General features: G+C 42.3%; 1 protein-coding gene across 1 annotated transcript; it reads right to left on the bottom strand.

Annotated features, from left to right (window-relative positions):
• Positions 1-10,155: 10,155 nt before the first annotated feature.
• On the bottom strand, positions 10,156-20,383 carry rfx6 (regulatory factor X, 6). Its single transcript, XM_076757109.1, has 20 exons — positions 20,233-20,383; positions 18,531-18,690; positions 17,539-17,662; positions 17,275-17,336; positions 17,116-17,193; positions 16,999-17,026; positions 16,811-16,918; positions 16,621-16,698; positions 16,410-16,523; positions 16,101-16,150; positions 15,224-15,383; positions 15,006-15,150; positions 14,764-14,873; positions 14,560-14,677; positions 13,434-13,556; positions 12,726-12,935; positions 12,182-12,488; positions 11,584-11,954; positions 10,954-11,154; positions 10,156-10,334 (listed from the first exon to the last, which is right to left on the bottom strand). Exons 1-20 carry the CDS (start codon positions 20,381-20,383, stop codon positions 10,156-10,158), a joined length of 2,877 nt encoding a protein of 958 aa, XP_076613224.1.
• Positions 20,384-21,153: the final 770 nt, after the last annotated feature.

Below are 21,153 nucleotides of genomic sequence, written 5' to 3'. Positions count from 1 at the left end.
TTTATTTGTATTATAGTAGTAATAATAATAAGATATAGTTTTCATGTCCAGGTGGTTCAAATGTTATAAAATGCATTTTCTGCAGAGACCATCCTTTCATGTATTTATTTGATTTTCTTTGATTTGCATCCAGCTCTTCATTTGATTTATTGAGTGTTTTTTTCTCAGTCGAATCCAAATCTTTTTTTAAATAGTTTTGGTTTGTTTTTTGTTTTTTTACTGAATTCTCTCTTTTGATTCTTCATATTTTCAAGTTAATATGGGTCGCTTCTTCACAACTGCATTCAATTAGATTCAATGAGCTCATCTAGTCCCCAGCAGTGATTTGTTACCGCCCACTATCAGCACACCTGCTGTGGACTCACCTGTGGAGAAGCAGGCTGAAGCCCCGATGCTTCGCTCCGGTCAAAGTCCGACCTCGAAGCCTTCCATGATGGTTCTTCAGTACGTGTTCACACGACTGAACCCTCAGCAGTGCAGAGGAGGACAAACGACATGTGGAGTAACAGATGACATTTTATTTTACAGCACTTTTATACTGAAAAGTATGTAAATATTCAACTCAGCTAATAGAAATACTGTAGTCTACAAATACATCCTGACAACCTCCCCTGTTGATTGAAAGAGAAGGAATGAATTACATGAAGCTGAAAACAAAATAAATGTTATTTCAAATAAATTACAAACAGCTTAAACTTGAGACAGATATATAAATGTAAGATTTAACATCTAATGGTGAACTGAAGTTACAGAACGACCAATTAAAACGCAGTCAGAAGGTCTGGTACACAAAGAACGCTGGAAACAAGCATACCTTTCTTCTTCTATGGTGTCTCTGGTGGACCTCATATTTGATGTGCAGGTCTGCAGGTCTGCTCGAGGCCCGTTGATTCCCAGGAACGTCTGTAAGAACGGTGAACATTTAGATTCAGAGAAGAAGACACAGAGCCATATTGTTGAACTTCACATTGTTATACTATATTGTGAGATTAACGTTTCAGGACTGATCAGCTGTAACTCACAATGGTACCATCGTTAACTCTGTAGGCTCCCAAATGTCACCACACATCAGGGCTACAGAGACCACATGGAGACCACAAGAGCAAGTTTGGGCTGGTTGTGATTTCTCCAACAAGCAGTTGAGACTCACATCCACTGCTTTCGCTTTCCACGGCCGCCGCTCTCTCTATGAGGAACCACTGTCTGCATGAACATAGCTGCTCCGGGGAACCTATAAATTAAAACCTACGCTACAGGTTCTACAGCAGGACTGTCATTAACCTCGTGCGTCAGGTAAATCCAGCTGACCCCTGCAGCCAAAGGAGAGCGTGGAGCTGCGACTGGTCCGACGCTGAAGCACACCGAACATCTCTGCACCGCGTCAGACGTTAAAGCAGAGCTTCAGCCTGCAGTCTTTGTGGTGGTCTGCAACACTTTCTGACCAATAGTGACACTGAAAGAACAAAGTTATGAAACACACAGCGAAGACTTCCTGCTTTCATTCACTCCACCAAAGAAAAGATGCAATTAAGTCCACGAAGAATGGCCAGAGCTTTTAACTGGGATGTCTGAAAGGCTGAACACGCAGAGTGTAAACGGCACATTGTGACCAGAAGATAGTTCCCTTTCTCTCCTTCAGCCGTGTTTACCTGGAGGTGGTCTTCATGTGCTTTCTTTTTTGTGCCAGGTGAGAGAATGAAACAATAAGACGTCTGTTCAAGTCAGAAGCTGCATTGAACGAAGGGCAGGCTGGTGCATTATTACATCCCTCCTGCTTTTCAGTGTGTGTCTGCGTGGCCTGATGTCTGCTCTGTTTTAAGTTTACAAGACCACTTCTGAACGTTGTAATGAGAAATAATGCACAGTTTAATCAATAGCAGCTACTCTTTATGTCTTAAAGAAAGCAGTCGTACACTAAATACATACTTGAGGATGTGACAGACGCATTGAAAAAATAAATAATTACAAGGCCGCAAAAGGCAAAGCGGCTGAGAAATCAGAGACGGCCGCTGAAGAGCAGAGAGCTCCCACAATTTAAACTCGGAAATTAAATTCAACTTTGATGTGATGAAGCAGCTATTGAGGCGCCGCTAAGGACGTAATTAGGAGTCATTAATGTCTGTTGGTCTTGCCAAGGTGAGCCAAGTCAGGGAAGAGTCTTATAAGAGCAGAAGCCACTAAAGTCTTTTATGGTCTTTTCTATGAGGGACGGCTCGACTGAGGTGAATAGTTTCTTTCTTTTATCCGGGAAGAATGTATTTCTCTGTGTGTGAGGGGGAATTTTTACCTGAGCTCGCACTTACACTCGAGCGTTAATGTCTTTAACTGAAACTATGAGAAAAATGTTCGTCAGGCTGTCTCAAAAACAAACATTTCGCTTCATGAAAATAGGATTTGAAATGAAATTATGCCTCTTTTTTTTGTGGTATATAAATTAAAATCGACAAAAGCTCAATTCTGTCGAGCGAAGGCATCGACCTGAAGGTTCAGCTTTGTATTTATTTTCAAGTGTAAGTCTGGGAATAATTTACATTTTCATTGTCATCAGTGACAGAGCGTCTTTTCAGAGGACTCTACTTTAAAATAGCTTCTAAGAAGTACTCAGATCCTTAGTCAAAGTACTAATACACATTGTAAAAATACAATTGCATGGAAAATATTACTCAAGTAAAGTAAATGTTCTGCAAGTATTGAAAGTAAAAGTACTCAGTGCAGTAAAGTATATTACATTATATTAGATGTAGATGATTGCGTCTCCTCATTCATGTCAAAGCAGGATTTTCCTGTTGGAGCTGGTTGAGGTGGAGCTCATTTTAAAGTATTTTGTGATTCTTTTCATTCTGGATCATCCATCGATCGATCGTTTGGAAACATTGTGAAAATAGATATGTGGTCAGATGAGCCCAAAGTGACGCCTTCTCCATGTTTAGTCCAACCAACAGTCCAAAGCTCCACATTAGTACAAATACATCAACAGCAGTGAAGACAATACATCAGTTTCAGGGGACACTGATAAACCAGCACATTTAGCTCTTTGTGTGTTTTATGTATAAAAACCTTAATTTATAACATGGCAGTGTAGTGAAGTAAAAAGTACAAGTAGCATTTAAAGAAAGTACTACATAGTACAAGTACTTCATACTAACATATCTGTTTGATTCAAACGTCTTGAATGAAAATACGAATGAAGTTTGTCTTTTTCTGACATTTCCCCTAATTTTAGACTCTGACTCCTCGCTGCTGATTCCACTTTATCTTATAAGTTTTATGTGAACTAACTGGAATATTATGGGCTCCTTTTCCTCCATATTCTGATCAGTTATTAAAAACAAAAAGAAAAAAGCTAAATGACAAAAAGCTCAGGTTTATTGCCAAGGAGGTTTTCAGCATGCAAGGATCCGGCCTTGGTGTTTTGGAGCAAAACAGTCTCAATAAACATGTTAAGAGAAAGGGAGAAGAAACAAGTGCGAGCCATTAATCTTAAAGACATTTTCAATAAAGATATGTCAGATATACCTGTTTTAAAGCACTACATAGATATGTTAAAAGGAAATATGTTCAACGTGTAAAGTTCAGATTTTATTCTTGACCTTCAAACCACGGCTGCAGAAACGGTCTATTAGCTGAGGAGCTTTCCCTGTTTATCAGGAGGCTGAATTCGCCCAGCTGAGGAATTACTGTGTTTAAGGCCTTAAAATCTCAGGTTTGAAACCTGCTGGGGTTTTTTCCCAGTTGCTAACGAGCATCGACTGAAGCCACCGTTACAAAACTCTCCATACAGTCTGCATCAACAGAGTGTTAATCCGTTAAACTCACTCAAACCACTCACTTCATACACGTCTCAGATAAGCTCGTTCGTCCATAACACTGACGCATACAGAGCACACAGAGCACCGACCTACAGGACGCTGCCAGCAGGGAGCTCTGAACAAAAGATGAACTGTTAGTTTGTCTGAAGAAGTCTGAGGAATTCTTCACATAAATCTTATTTCATAATAGAATAACACTGTGTCACTTCTTTGAATGGCAACAGGAATGAATCAGACATGCAGCAGAAGCATGCAGTGGACTGAAGCAATTCAACATCCATTTTTTTCTACATCTTTTCATCTAGAAATTTACTTGAGCTGCAATAATAACTTCAGCAAAGCGTAAACAACATGTACTCATCCTGTACAGTCCTGTGTCTCCACAGCTGCATTCATGTGGTCCTGAACGTCCACCTCCACACAGAGAAGACTCCACTCTCCATCTCCACCGCTCTCTGAAACACAGTGAATCCACAGTTTTACATCATGCACGGCTTCATCATCAGACATCTTACCCGGACGTGTCACAGGTTTCTGCTTCGTCCTTCGTTCATGTTTACTTCAGTGCTGCTAATTACCATGTCGGCAAGAGCAATTTCCTGCACATCTGTGCATCCAGTGTCAGTCCATGCAAAATGTAAACACTGAACTGAACTGTAACACATGGCTCAGGTATCACTGAAGGATCCACGTCTGATCTGCTGCTTCGCCCGAGAATTCATACGATTGATGCACCTGTTGACCCTGAAGTTTGCACCTTAAACCAGCTGCTCTCAAAGAGACGGTGTGCAGCACGGTCAGGGATCGTGGTCGTCCTCTCCTTTGTCCTCCGCCTCCCTGCCCGATGTCTTTCCCCTCTGGATCAGACTGCAATCAGCCTGTTTAGCATCATTTTGTTTTATTGTCAATATTTATGTGCAGTTGAGCGCATTTCCTGCAGAAATGCACATCGTCCTGCTCTGAAACTGAGTGTTAGCATTACTGTGCTGGAGTGTTAATGAGAGTAGATTTGTGGATTTTGGAAAATGTGGTCCCTGAAAGCATTTTGTGAGACAACAATGAAAAATAGTTCTCCCAGATTCCTGTTTCACTGTGAAGAGTTTTGACAATGCGTCTTCAGCTTTGGCCGACGTTCGCCATCAAAAGCTCCAGAGAAGCTAAACGGTCCTTGTGGTGATGGTTTTTTTATGCTGCACTTGAACAGGCGTTGGAAATCTTCTCCTTTCTATACACAGGAGATATTTGTGCGTCACCAGGTAGAGTTTCTAATTCTCCAGAGTAAATTCTTGGCTGTCGTGTGATTTCAAACATGGATCTCAGCAGAGGTTCGCCGGGTCATGTTTTAATAACTGAGCACTTCATTAAGTAGAATGGCTCATGTAAGTACCATCTTCTGAGTGCCTCTCAATCACCATTCAATCATGCTTCTTAGGACTGACCTATTATAGAACAATTACAAGAAGTGCTGCCCTTGATCAAAACATGAGCTGCATTTTGTCTAACAATCCTCAATCAATGCTCAGTTGTGGAAGATTATTTTATGAAGCCAAACTGCTGCAGATTGTATTTCAATGAGGGAACACTCACTTTTGGAATTCAAAAAGCTTCATTGAATAAAACACTGATCTTTGGCTCAAAATTTCAGTTGCTCATGGAGGAAGGAACCTAATGAATGAGCCCGAAAGCAAACCTCCCTGGTTGTGCAGAAAGATCTTTGCAGTGAATGTGGAGGCTGAAATGACAGAAACGTGTGCAGACGGAGAGAAAGTCAGAGAGAGGAAATTTATTTACAACCTGATTGACTACGATTATCCTCTAAAACACACTGTGACTGAACTAAGCAGACGTGCACAAAGCACAGTAAAATAATTAATGTTAACTCATTAAAACTGGTTTCATGTCATGTCATAATAATCTTGAATACGATGCCTGAGTGTTTGATACTGTGCAGCACTGCACTGGTACTTTTTATACATTCTGCTGATGATGGTAATAACAGCAACAACATTCATGTACTTTAACTTCATTTTGAATGCAGAGCCGTTAATGGGGTATTTGTACAATGTAGTACTTTTACTTTAGTACTACTGCTGTAAGGGGCAAATACAAAGAAGTACTATCAAAAGTACTGTCAAAGGTGTGAGTAGAAGTACTCACCCTGCAGAGCAAAGGGCACCTGTGACTGATGTATTATTATCTGTGACATTATTAGATTATTGTGTTGATGCATCAGTGCAAACGGAGCATTTCACCGTTTGATGCAACATTTATTTAAATCTAATTAAAAACTTCAAGACATTTGACGTCAGATACACTCTGCTTTTCTGTCGCAGGTCAGTGATGAGTAATGTGTCTTATTCTGTCAACTTATCGCGTGTAACTTCTCCGACTGCCTTCAGTTTAATGTGTTTTTAACTGACCCTAAAGATTTTAGGATAAATGGTTAGAGCAGCTTTGGCTGTGCAGCGGAGCAGAACGTCACTTAATATTGTTTTTTGATGTAATTGGTCAGCGTCAGATTCACGTGGCCTCCTGTTACAGAGTGAACTTCATCAAACCTGATGCACTGAAAATCAATAACGAGTGTTTCAGACATTGGATTCAGTTTATTTACTTTGTTTTTGCTGCACTGAAAGACCTTTCAGAGACTTTACATAAAGACAAATCAATCATCCGTTTGAATCTGCCGTCTCTCTGCTGAACACACCTGCACTTCATGTGTGAGTTTGCTGCCCCCTGATGGACATTTAGAGAACGTTTCTCTAAATAAAAGACGAGACCAGAAAGAGATCTGTCTCCTCTGACTGGAGCCTCTGAGCTGTCATCAGTCCAGAGGAGGAAACTTAAACTGCATCAACGTCTTCACTTTTCTGTCTTCACTGTATGTTGTGATCCTGCCGAGGACATCCAGAGTGAAGCTCAAACAGCATCACATGCAATATTATCAATATTATCAATTAAAAAGCATGAAAAGTAGAGAACCATGAAGGAACTTCTCTCTGTAAGTTTTCCTGTGCAGCCGCAGCTTCATAAAGCTTCAAACTATTCCAAACAGTTAACAAACACATCATGTTCACCTTCAATCAAACTACAGAAACAGTAAAGTCAGAGGTAATATTTAACGTGTAGAAACGATAAAAGTCTAAAGGACTTTCATCACCGACCCTTCTTTAAGCTGTTTAACATGTGCTGACGACACGTGAAAAATAACAATGACACACGTGAAAAATGTCCAGACAGTGTAGATTACTGGTTTGACTGGAGTGTGCCACTGGAATAATTATAGATCTTGTTAAAATGTTTAATTCTACACAATAATTAATCTAATACTTTTACTTTTTTTTAAATAATTTTAAATTGATTCATCATAAATAAAAATGCACAGAGAAACAATGAAACATTCAAAGCTCATTAAATGTGTTGATCAATGATTCTGTTTCACCTTCTGTTTTTTTAAATTCTGTAAAGCACTTTGTGATATTGTTAAGAAACATTCTGTATATTTAAGTTTATTATTATTGTTTTGTCCTTAAATGTTGACATTGATAAATTACATTTCAAATAAAAACTTATTACTTTTTGCCGTTTCACAGCAGGAACAGTCCCGCTGCATCATGAATTTAACTGGCAGACTGAAGCCGGTGTGACAGGTGTTTGTTCACACCTGGAAGTCCCACATCACTCCTCTTTTCATCTTTTATTTTTAGAACACTTTTCCTGTTTAGCACTCGTACGTGCTGTCCTGATGTCATGAGCAGGAGGGCTGTAACTGCTGTAAAAGCACAATAATGTTATTTCTCATGGCAGATAGAACAGGTATGTCTTACCTGGTGCACAGAGGGAGGGAAACACTCACATATGGAGGCTGTCTCGACCAGCTCCAACGCAAAGTTCTGGTTAAACATTGGCCCAAAGTTTGCCTTCCACCTTCTGTTGTTTTTACACTAAAGGTCCGGCAATTGTTGCAGCCATTATTGACTCAGTAATTAAGTATTTTAACGTGGGGATTCTGTAATCATTACATATGCCACCATCTGTCCCTGCGCCGCAGCATGAGCACCTGAGATGGATTTTTCCTCCTGAGTAGATAACGTATAAAAACCAATGAAGAAGGGAGGAGGGGAGCACGGCCACGTCACCGCCATTCATTGACAGCAAAACCCAAGCAAATACGGATTTATGCTCAGCAGATTTATCCACATCTGATCTGACGAGGCAAGAAAAGCTGCAGCTGGAAAGACACTTTATCATTAACCTGTTTATGTTAGCACACGAGGTGTTTTCTGCATTCATGTTTCCATTAGAGCAAAAATACTGAATTGAATTGTATTGAATTGGAGGTTTTTCATTACTTTTTCTAAATGAATGAAATAAATATTATTTGTAATATTACATGTAAAACTGTTATTATTCACTTTAAAAGAACATTTTCCAGGAGAGGAAAATATGTTTGACACATTTTATAAGAAAAAAAGTCCTAAAGAAAGGTAACAACAACCTTCATTCATTTGATTAAATAACCCTTTTTTTTCAGGTCATGATATAAATGAAAACAGTCAGTGCAGTCAAACAGTACAAGAATAAACAATTTCTATTTAAAAAATGGAATTTCAAGATACTAAATGAAAAGTTGAACGTGTTTTAAGATGCAGTGAAACAGGTGAGTTCAGTGGATTTTACAGCCTCCACAGGTGGACTTTCATCTCTTTACATGATTTCAGTTCTTTACTGTCTGTAGATGTTTCGGCTGCAGAGGACGTCTGCTTCATGTTTAAAGCAGGTCTCCGTGGTGTGATGTGAACAGCTTCCAGTCAGACCTCACCCAGCCACCCGCCCTCCGCGTGGGCTCTCCTAACATTTTGGTCAACACGTTTATCAGCCTGGTATCTCCCTCCATTGTGCCGCAGACGAACCAAATGATTACAAAAGCTCCCAACTTTGATCCGCGGTCTTCAATTGTGCCTCCGTGCTGTAATCTCCCAGTTCGGCCATTAAAGACTCATGTGTTAGGGCTTTGACAGCAGCTCTTTGAATCTGGGCAGATAAGGATCCTATTGGGGTGTTTTATTGACTGGAGTCAATCTGCTGCAGAGGCAGAAAAGAGAAAGAGTGCAAACTGTTCCTGTTCTGTCTGTTCAGTCTGTGCATTAAGAAAACCTGGTACCGACCCACGCTGGTCAGAGCTGCAGCAGCTACTGCAGGCGCCTTCATGGTTTTAGCCACGTTAGCTAAAATGTTAGCGTGGCTCTTCAGATGGAGAAGTCAGGAGTCGGTTTCTCGACTTTGGTCCGGCTGAAACATCTTTAACTGTTCGATGGATTTACATGAAATCTGCTTCCTGTTCATGTCCACCTGGATGGGAACCGTAATGACTTTTCATGAAGCAACATCATTGGACAGTTTTCTGATGTGTCCAACAATTTAGTTTATGAGAAACTACGTTTAAAACTAGACTAATACAACCGATGTTCCCATCAGCTGTACCCTGTGTTTAATTAGCAGATGTTAACATGCTAAGCTAAGATGGTGACCTGTGGTGAGCATGTTAGCATTTAGCTCAAAGCACATGAAGCACTTGGATGATTATCTTCATCAAAACATTTTATTTGGCTTTGTGTTCCAGTTATTTGTATCAGAAAATGAGAATAATTAATGACGTTTTAAATGACGTGTTTTGTCCGACAGACGAAAACCCAAAGATGTTCAACTCACATGATGTAAGACTCACATCGAAGAGTCTGAAAGCAGCTAATGTTTGGAATTTTTCCTTGATTGATGATTAATTAACTAAAGCAGAAGAGCCACAGTCTGCAGTCGCGAGTCAATCCCTCCACACACATTTAAAGAAATCTGCTCTCTGAGAATCAGCCAAGTCATCAAAAACTTCCTCATTTTCACCACAAATTCAAGCTGGACTTTCTGAAAACTCGTTCTCCTGTCAATGAAACCAACACCATTATGACTAACAAAGATTTATTTACATCAATTTGCACTCAGAAGAAACTGAAGTCCTCATTCAGGAACAAAAGCAAAACACCGACTGAAAAACACAGTTGTGGACGTTTGATAAATATCATCTGCATCAGAGTCACAGTTTGCATGCTTTAAAGTAATAATCCACATTTTAATAGAAATAAATATCTTTGCTCCTCTTTAAGGGGAATAAGGCTTTCAGCTTGTCTCTCTATCTCTGTGTGCAGGAGCGTCCTGATCCCTTCCTAAGCTTCATACTGTACCTGACAGTGTGAGGTGAGTCAATCAAAGATGGCCTCACAGCGTTGGTGCGTACATGCAGTTCGTCCTGGATCGTCTTCCTCTGGTCTCCAAACACCTCCAGTGTTCTGGGTCATTGCACTCCTCCTGCTCCCATGAAGACCGTGTTGATGGGAGGCAGCGAGGACACCAGGTCCTGCACGTCTGAGGACGACGGCACTCGCTGCTGAGCGAGCAGCGCCTCCTGCGAGGAGAACGGAGAGGGAACTCCAAACATGCAGGGGGCAGATCCTGACGAGGGGAGGGGGTGGTCTGACAACAGGAGCGTGAAAGGTGTCGTCACTTTACAGCAACGCATGGTGGAATTCACATTTCTGCTTCGCACCTCTTACCGTTGAGAAATTCAAACATGCAATAAGTGATTTTTTTTGGCCACTTGGGGGCAGCAGAAACAAGCTGTGAGCACAACATTAACATATTGACATTTTTAACTTGTATGCTAACACTTAACAACACATCCAGCAGAGTCTTCGCCATCATTCATCTGGAGTTTGTTTCTGTCATTGCAATACTTTCTCTCTTTTAACTCTGTTTTTGGTCTCCACCAGCTCCAGAGGGAAACATCTGGCTCCTGTGGGCCAATTTAAATATAATTTGAATAATATTTTTTAATCATCCATCGTCCATTTCAGGACTTTCACTTTCAGTAGTCTACATTAACACACCACTCAAGCGTCTGTCGGGTTAGCAATGACATCAGAACACCGTGATGAGACCAATCACAGATCCTACAGCGAGTTCAGATGTTGTCTCATCTAAAGCCCTGTTTTAAAATGATTGGTTGGGATCAATCAGACTGCGCTGAAATTGATTATTTTGCAGCTGAATCTCCCACCCGGGACCCCCGTCAGGGCCGTGTTTCCCCGCTCACCTGCTCCAGATTCGGCCTCAGTGAAATACGCTCCGGCCGTCTTCCGTCCTGGTTCGTCCAGGATGTTGAGCGGGTCGTGGACTTCGGAGTACGTCGAAGGGAACGGACGCAGACTGCCGACGGTGCTGATGACAGACACGTGCTGGTCCACCAGTGATGTCATGCGCTGGCTGTCCAGGTAACTGTTGCTGCCATAAAAACCTGCCACAAGAGGACAGTTCGACTTTACTTCCTGTTTTGCTGTGTTACCCAATCATGATGCTATCACCTGTTACCAATGAACCTGGGAAAAGAAATGACTTTTAAGTGTAACGTGTCGAATTTGTGTCAGCAGAAGTCGACTTTATGCAGATAAAGAGAAACTGCAGTGTTTTCTAAATGATGATGTCAGTAGTTCAGTGAGCAGAAGGTGTCAGCGCCTTTTCCTTTTTCTTACTTTGAAGCTGTAAAAGTTGTATGTTTGTAATCTCACTTGGAAAATTAAAGAAATGTGTCATTTTTAACTTAATGCTGTTTAGAAATCAGGTCACCTTTTACTCACTCAGTTATTCACAGCAACAGAAATATTGACCAGTTCCACCAGAATGCAGGTTATTTCCACATTAAAGCCACGGTCTGAGGCGTCCTTACCGCTGTGTCCTGCAGCAGAGTACGTCTGTCCCTGACACCCACCGCCCGTGGGGTTCAGTCCAGCCCCCACAAAGCTGAACCCCTCTGCTGAGTCCAGAATCTGGGCCGCCGTCTGAGCGTCCAGTCCCTGTTCGGACTGAGCTGGATCTGAGCCTGAACTGTAGCCGGATGCGGGTCGGACTGCAGAGCCGTAAGGCGTCAGGGGGCAGTTAGTGCTGTTAGATGAGTGATGGGCTGACGGGTGGTGATGACTGTAGAACACGTCTTTATTGGGGTGCTGGTCGTTGAAGGAGGGATAGCGAGAGAGATGGTAGGCCAGCGATGAGGCCTGAGACTGAGCCGAGGCCAGACACTGGCTCTGAGTCTGAGGCCTGAAACAGATCGAACAGAGACAACAAAGCATGTTTTAATTAACCGTCAGATGGTTCAAATTCCTTTTAAGCCAAATTCAGGAGAATATCTGCACAAGACTATTTAAAGATAGTTTAAAGTCCATCTATCAGAGTTTTACACTAAAAGTTTTACATTTTAACCACCAGATTTCATGATTTATCAGAAAAACAGACGACGTAGATACACGGTCCGAAATGAAGCTGACCTGAGCGCAGGCTGGTAGTTTGAGGCTGAGGATCCGCCGCCTGGTGGGAAGTAGCTGGAGCTGGTATGAGGTAAGCAGGGGTACAGGGTCTCCGGGTATGAAGAGCAGGGGGTGGGCTGAGTCATGGCGCTGATCGACGACAGGCAGGAGGAAGAGGAGGAGGAACAGGTGGTGGAAGAAGAAGATGTCAGGGGCCTCCCCGTCATGGGCCCCTGGTTGATGACGGAGCCTCGGTGCACTAATGCTGCCGGAGAGATAGGGGGCGTCATGAGGGGGCCGCTGCCCTGAGAGAAGTCCATGTGACCACCTGGACGTGTGACGAGGGAAAATACAGCTTTTACTGAGCACAGAAGACAGGAAGTGACTCTATGAAGACGCTTCGAACGCACAGAGATTTATCAGCGCTTCAGTGTAGTTTTGGTTTGATCAGTGAAAAGACTCTTTAAAACCCAGTGAACACGACCTGTGAGAGAACAGAGTGGAGCCTTTAGCAGCTAAACAGCCAGATGCACAAAGGTTCCCTGACCAGGTGATTTTCCTTCACCTGAAACTGTGAAGCCAGCAGCTTCTGTCCCCTGGTAGATGATGGGGTTCTCTTCCAGACTTTGCTGCTGCTGATTGGTGGACAAAGACATGTAGGTGTGTTCTCCCGCAGACTCATTCTTCACTGATTGGTCATTAGCAGCGCTGGCTTTGTTGCGATTTGCTAGGAAGCAGGAACTGGGAGAGGCCATGAACGCCGCTTTACTCGCACCTGAAAGTGACGGAGGGACATGAACAACAATGTCTGAGCTTCTGTAGTGGAACATGTTGATTTATGAGGACTGTAGGACGAATCTGTGGGGATGGAACAACAAGAAATCACATCAGTCATTCACATCATCACACGATCATTTCCAGTGAATTCACCCATAATGAGCCCAAACTTCAGTACTTTGAGTAGAATATGTTTTAATGCCTGATGTAATTCAATGAATCATCTCTTTTCGGATAAATTTGTCTGGCCTTGAAAAAACAATCTACCACCATGATATTTGCTCTACAGATAGAAAGATAGATAGAAAACACATAGTTTGGATTAATTTACATGATGTAGAAGAAGAATTTCCATTCCTGAGAATTATAGTTTATTGCATTTGATATTATCCTGTTTTATTAACTCTAAACAGACTGTGGACCTGCTGCAGACGTGAGTTCATGTTGGTGAGTCTGCAGCTGAAGCTGTGTGAGTGTCGGTTTTGATGCTTGATACCTGCATTTTTCATGTATTTGTCCAGCAGGTTCTGCAGGTCCTGCTCCTTGTCGTTGTTGAACTGAGTCTCCAGAGCCAGCAGGATGTATTCGTCCAGCAGCATCCTGATCAGGTGGAAGGAACCTGCCAGATAGGAGGGTCACGTCGTCTCAGACATTCTTTGATTCCAGCTTCTTTATCTGCTCTCTGACCTTTAGGATCAGCTGCTCTTTGTTTGACCTGCAGGGTTGCAGGTTTAAAACCGGTGTGTGTGTTTGAGCTTCACTGGGACTCCAGAGAGGGAGCCACCAAATGGTGAGTGTTTATTCACGTCCACGTACTCTGTGTGCATGTGTTTGAACAGAGAGCACACGACCTGCAGATAACACTGTTTAATCAAGGCGAGTCTGGCCATTACAATTTATGGCACTATTGTAGCAATCTGCTCCTAGCCGGCCTGTATTAGTCTTGTGTGTGTGTGTGTGTGTGTGTGTGTGTGTGTGTGTGTGTGTGTCCTGTAGACTGGATAATGGAGAATAAAGGAGCTCAAAATTAATTAGCTTGGTGACAGTTATTAATTTCACAAACAATAATGTTGTCTCAATGTTCAGCTTTTATAAATCGTGTTTTAATATCAGCTGATAAACTGTGATACTGTGGAGTACTCAGTGTACTCAGTGTACTCAGTGTACTCAGTACAGGAGGAAGAGTTCGGCTCAAATGCACTAATATCACACTGTAAGAAGAAGTTAGGATTAAGGATTTTCCTGTTGGAGTTGGTTGAGGTGGAGCTCATTTTAAGGTATTTTGTGATTCTTTTCATTCTGGATCAATCTGCTGATCATTTTCTCCATCAATCGATTGATCATTTGGTTTGGAAACATTCTGAAAATAGTGAAAAATGTTGTCACAATGAGCCCACAGTGACACCTTCACCATGTTTGTTCAGTCCAACCTGCAGTCCAAAGCTCAGATAAATGTAGTGGAGTAAAACCTTGTAGTGGAGTATAAGTGGAAAGTGGCATGGAAAGAAAATACTAAAGTAAAGTATGAAGCACTTCAAGTTTGATTGAAAGGCACCTGAAGATTGAAGAAACTGTTACATCTAGTTGTGTTTTTGTTTCTCCATCTTTTCAGATGTTCTTACCAAAGCTGGAGGCGTTGTTGAGTGTGAGGTTGTGCATCACTCTGGCTCCAAAGAAACTCCACCTGAGGAGGAAATCCTGAGCTCGCTTCTTCACCGATCGGCCGCTCTGCTTTCCGGGCTGAGCAGAGACACAGAGGCAGAGAAGACAAGCTGCTTGGTGGGACGGCATTCGGAGGACAGCGCAGGTGAAGGAACAGCTGTTACCTTGATGACTTTATGCTCCACGACAGAGTCCAGCCACTCGATGAAGGACTCCACGGTGGCGTTCTTTCTCAGCAGCTCCTTCAGCTCCTGGAAGACGGTGATGGAGTTATCTGGAAGAAGAAAGACACCAGGAAGAGACGAGTTTCTTCACGTCAATGTGAGATGATTCAACATGTGTAAATGTTCAGTTTTCTCAGGTTGATCTGAGACAGTATGAGCTTCATGTTCAGCTGCTGCCTCACACTCAGAGTAGACGTCGGGGTCCTGGTCTCCAGTCGCGTTGATGCTGAGCAGAGGCTGCGAGCTGATGCTGCTCAGGTCCACGTTGTCGATATCCAGCACCATGCTGGTCACGACGGCCTGGTCAAACAGCGCCGGACGAGCTATCTGCAAAGATGAGAAAGGACTTTACAGCACACTGATCTGCGGGATCTACTCTGCTCTTCAGGAGGCGCTGTACCTGTGCCAGGTGCAAGAACGACGTCTGTCTCTTCAGGGAGGAAACAAAGTGGCGTGCTATGGGGAGCTTCTTAGCTGCAAGGCATTCTGGGAGGTTCTCCAGGGAGGAGGCTAGCCAGTGCTCCCAGTGTTTGGCAAAGTTGCGGATATCTGCCAACAGACTGATGGACAACACTGATGCAGATCTCTCCTCGATGCTCATTAGTTCATTCATTCATCTCTTATTATGAATCACTGCAGTTCCAAATGACCCCAAAGGCTTTGTTGAGGTTAGACTGGACTTTTTTAATCTTCTAAAAACATTCCAAACCTCCAAAATCAAGATCCAGGCCTCATGAACTGGCCTAAAGCTTTCTGTCGAGCACCAACCCAACACAACCCAGAATAAATGATGGCATTGAACGTTTCTGCAAACCACTGAAATGTTGAAACTTTACATTTCTTTACGTTTAAAGTTTACATCTTAATTTTATGTGTGACTGTGCTGTGGTTAATGTTTCTGCACAAAAACCAGCTGGTTAGGCTTAGAAAAAGATCACATTTTGGTTTAAAATACCAGGTTTTGTTGCCACAAACACGGCTTGAACTGCTGCGTCTTTGGAGTCCAGTAATCTGAACTTTGTCTCTGATGAACGTAGAAACGTTGATGTGATATGAAGGTACAAATTTAACATACCAGTAGTTTGCAGAAATGCCAACATTTTATTCTGGAGCTGAATCAGGAAAACTCCCTCCAGCATGTTTATCTTCCAGGACAGGAAGGGTCTTTTGTGGGTTTTTAACAAAGAGGCTCAGATCGTCTCAACAAAGGTTTCGTTTGTGTAACACATGAACATCACAACTGACTTGACAGTAACATATGAAGTGAAGGAACAAACCTTTCAGGCATCTCCTGCATGGTGGCAGGAATCAGAACATCTGTTAAAACCTGAGGAAATAAAGAACAAACATGTAAAACAGAGTCTACGCTGCTGATCAGTGAGTCAGAGAGAACAACAGGATCCTCATTCAGGTCATTCAGAGAGTTTATCCATGAATCCAGGTGAGCGAAATTTGCCATGTGATGAACTGATGTCAAGTTACAACATCGGTGAAAATAATAAGAAACAAAGCAGGAAGTCATGAACAATGAGCTGAGACGATTCACGCTCCGAAAACCAAATCCAGAAACAGCATTTCATAAGGACCTTATAGAGGATGGAGTCGCAGACGCAGAAGATGTCGACGATCACAGGGTTTTCCAGCAGCGGCAGCAGGTGGTCGGGCATCCCCTGCCAAAAATGGAGCAGAAAATTCTGGATCTGAAACAAAGCATGTGGAGGGTTTTAGCAGTCTGAGCGGACGGTAAACTGTTGGAATAAGAAGAAGAAAACGCTCTCATGCCACAGCAGCGATCACCTCGTCAAAGTTGACATTAATGGCGTTGTCCAGGATGCACTGACAGTGTGTTTTATACATCATGATCAGAGTGTCCACCTGCAGAGGACCAACGAAGAAGAGACACCAGCCACAGACAGACAGCCGTCAGTGTCAGTGCAATGTTCAGAGTAAAGTGACCTCTCAGAGTGACTGAATGTCTGTTGCCAACCTTTTCTCTGGAGATGTTTCCCTGCAGCAGAAGGTGCTGAGCGTTGGGGAAGTCCGGCAGCAGCGTCCCGGTTTTAGAGCTCAGAGAGTATTTCCTGGTGAAACCTCCCTGAAATATGAAGCATGTCATGCTCTGCTGTCCAGCCCGGTGTTACGTTACTCTAAGTCTGATTCACTGTTTTCACTCACCTCGTTCTTCAGCTTGCTCCCTGAAAATCTGCCATCAAAGAGAAACAGATTTGATCCTTTGGAATATAAATACGTCACCAAGACCATTAAATGGTCAGATGTTAAGTATGTTGTTACCTGGTCAAACCTTTTCCAGAATACACAGAGTGATAGTAAGCGCTGCTCTCCTTGATGCCGATTCCATAGTAATGATATCTGCACGTCAGGATGATGATATTAAACAATAACCATAAAGCACAGCGATCAACATCAAATGTGAAGTTTGTGTGCGTTTACTTGGAGTGTCCTCTGGTGCCGAGTCTTCTCGTTGTTAGAAGAGGAAACTTCTGTCGAATCGTCTGATGAGAGAAGGAGGTAAAGAGAGACGAGTTCCAAATCCTGGTTAAGATTGAAATTGTTTTATTATGTGACTCAGATTTTAAGTATAACTACTACATGTACTAAATAAAAACACACTCTGAAAGGACACCTGGTCATACTTTCTCCACTAGAAGACACCAGAGGACATTTCATGATGTTTTCTCAGTACAGAGTCGGTACCTTTCCAAAGGTCGCAGCACAGGCCGGCTCCAGTTTCTCTTTCCTGCAGAAGTCCAGGTAGTGAGCGTAGAGGATGCACCGAGGCAGACACACTCCTTCACACACTATGTAATTCTCCTCCAGCCTATTGAGACACATCAGAACAGAATATGAGAGCACTGAACGCAGTAAATCCTGTAGCTTCACTGAATTCTCGCTCCACAGCGCAGACGAAACAGAGGAAACTAATTTGGTAAAAAAAAAATCCTTGACTTTGAAGTTTTGAGTTTGTTATGTCAGCGTGCTTCCAAAAGTTATTTCAGAATGACGCAGTTAAAAAGTTCCTCCTGTGAGCTGAGGCTGCCGGCAGCTCTTTGTACTTTGAGTATTTCCATTTTAAACAGCCACAGAGGCACATGTCGTACTTTTCACTCCACTGCATCAGTGTCAGCTTTAGCTGCTTGTTACCTTGCAGATTCCTTCCTGTCCAGTGAAAAGCTCGTATCTCCAGCTGTGTTGATGTTGAGTGTTTGTGCTGAACTGAAGGATGAAGAGTTCCTTCATGTCTGGAGAAAATTCTCCTCCTTCTTCAGCTCAATAAACTCTTTAAAAAGCCTCTTGGATCAGCTGAAAATGCATCGTCACAAAGCTGAAAACAGCCTGTTTTTCTGAGCTTGTCAAACTTTTTGGAGATACGTGGTTCTCACAGGATATTAATCCACAAACAGCAGATAGAAAAACACTGATGGGGCACTTTACTGCTACAGGAGTACCTCTGCTTTTCTTACTTTAAGTACATTTTGCTAATATTACTAATACTTTTACTTCAGTAAAGTTTTGAATGCAGGACTTTTACTGTCTAGTGGAGTATTTTCAGTGTGGTATTAGTACTTTTCCTGAAGTAAAGGATCAGAATTCGTCGTCCACCACCGGCTTCCCTCAGGACGCATGACGGAAGGTTTGTGTTGTGTGAGTACTTGTCCTCTCAGTCTGACTGCTTGCTTTGCTCTTACCACTGCAGGGTGAGCTGGGTCTGCTTCTTCTTGTCCTTGATGATCTGACTGATGGTCTTCCTGGAGGAGGAGACGCTCTGTTTGATGGTCAGGTCTGGGTTAAAGTCTACCAGGTCCTGGTCTTCCTCAGAGGACGGTGTCTCATTACTGTCCTCTGCTTCTACGAACACATGCAGACAACAATGATACAAGTTCATAGGAGGAGATCGAGCTTTGTGTGTCTCTGCCTCAGAAAACGTTTCACTTCAGTGTTTGCTGAGAAAAGATTAAAAACGATGAGTCGGCACAACTTTGAGAGCTGCCTTTGTCTGTATATCTTTCTGGGAAAAACACATACTGAAACACAGAATATACTGTAGATTAGAGGGGATTCAAATCTTAATTTCTCTACATGACTGTTTTCAGCGCGGTTTATGCAGATACTGGTCTTTACATATCATCGTGTAAAAAGGGACAAAAACCTGCATCACAGCTTCTTCTTCTTCTCTAGTGTAACTCCAGCTAAACCTTCCACAGTATTACATGTAAAAGCCTTGAATTAGTGTCTGAGATCAGATGCTGCACTGCACTGGCCCGGCCTGGCTGCCTGCACAGTGAACAACAATAAACTGTTGAAAGAGCCAAACAGCAGACCATCATTTTCTGCTGCGCCATCACAGCCGTTCAGACGCAAACTGTGACTGCATCTTGAATTTTTGTGTTCAAAGGGAAAGTTTTAATCACTTTTTCTTCTTTTTTTCTTTTCCTTTTCTTCTTTTGCTAGAAGCAGAACAAAGGACGGAGGCAAAACTGTTAATGTTATAAAAATGAAGGAAATAACAAACATGGGTTTGTAGGGGCAAAAGTCAAAAAACTGGTTGTGAATCACGAGAGCTCAACAGTATTTTATATGATTTCTAAACTTATCGACAGCAGACGATTTTTGGAAGACAAAGTGAAGGTGAGGATGTTGAGAGCTAACACGCTAACAGTGAGCGCTGAGCCTCTGCAGCAAACAAGCTGTCGATGAAACGTTTAATGCATCAAAAAGTTTTGGAGCATGTTGGTGAAACATCGCCCGATGTTAATATTTGAGAAGGAACCATTTGTGATCACGGTGACGCACTTTTGTTCATATGTGATATTTCACAGCTCTGAATTTAAGAAGTGCAGCCTCTTCTGTTGAAAACTGAAAACCAGAAGAAACTGTGGATTTTTTTTTCATTCTATTCAACAAAATAAAGGTTTTGAATAGAAGTAAATATGCTGAAAAGCTGTTAAAATGATGATTTAATTCTGTGTGTGTGTGTGTGTGAATGTAAAGCTGTATTTCGTAACAGCATCTGACTGAATTTGTTTTATCTATTTCTTCACTGACTTTTCTACTTTAGTCATGTACAAATTACATTTATGTGTCTTCATCCTCAGTCAAAATAAAGAGTTTGTGAAGAAAACGAATGGGATCAGTCAGTTCAGGGAAATCTGTGGTTGTAGCACCACCATGTGGTCCGTGTGTGTCACTTTTTTACCTGAGCAAATTTGACCTCCAATCACTGAAAAACACTCAGATTTAAAGTGTTTGAGTGAAGATTATTTGAAGAAAAAAGCAGAAGATGACAACATAAGATAGATTTTAATATAAAACGTTAAGATTTTGGCTTTATCGCTCCGAACTCCCAAAAAGCAACAATACTGAGTTGAGTGAGGACAGTTTCTTCATTACCTGATTTAATCCCAGAATCATCCTCCTGATGAAAATGTGTCTGTTTGTTAAAGTCTGTGTCTTCCGGTGAGCTGCACAAAGTCTTGGTAAGAGAGTGGATCAGAAACACGCCGTCCCTGGCTGAACTCTCACTGCTGCGTTTCATCGGCATCGTCACATACAATAAATTTCCATAAACGAGTCAACCGAAGAGAAAAAAAAGACAAAAATGAAGTGGGCATGCAGTGAGACGAACAGTCCTCTCAGCTCATTTGTCCTCAAGATTGTGACTCAGCTCTGTGCACATTCTTTAAACACTGTCTGTCAATCCCACCTTCACACAAGTCCAGGAAAAGATAAGAAAGATCATGTCCAGTGTTTCGGTCCGAACCCGAATCTGAAGCTGGAGAAAAGTGGAAAAACTGTGCTGCTGATAAACCTGAGAGCAGCCTCAGACTAATAAAGCTGAGCTGTGGGAAGGCAGAGCTAATGAAGCCGTGGATGCATTCATCATATTTGCAGAAGACTGGGACAAATCCAGGTTATTAATGATTAACAGAGAAACCTTCATCCATCTGTCCATCTGTCCGTCCTGCCCCCCACAATCAGCCGGCCCTTTATACAAAGTTATACATACAGAGAAAAACCAGCAGTCAGAATCGTGAAGTCAGTTTGCTTTCACTTGTTTTAGTTCTGAAACTCAAACATCTCTTTATGCACCATGACTGGATGTTATTTGTCAGACTTACGATTTACTTACAGATTTCAACAGCAAAGAAGGGAATAAAAATCAGTGCTAAATGTTGGAAAGCACAATATTGATTTGGAGAATGTTTTTAGGAAAGTACACAATCATCCAACAGGTCCACGTCTTCAGCGGCGTTTCACCAGACCTTTACCAGTGGTTAACCGAGCAAACCACCTTAAGGACGTTTGCTGCTC

The sequence above is a fragment of the Chaetodon auriga genome, chromosome 18, assembly GCF_051107435.1.
Source record: "Chaetodon auriga isolate fChaAug3 chromosome 18, fChaAug3.hap1, whole genome shotgun sequence".
Taxonomy (NCBI): Eukaryota; Metazoa; Chordata; class Actinopteri; order Chaetodontiformes; family Chaetodontidae; genus Chaetodon; species Chaetodon auriga.
The sequence above is the reverse complement of the archived record's forward strand: the minus strand, read 5'-3'. Positions and strand labels throughout refer to the sequence as shown.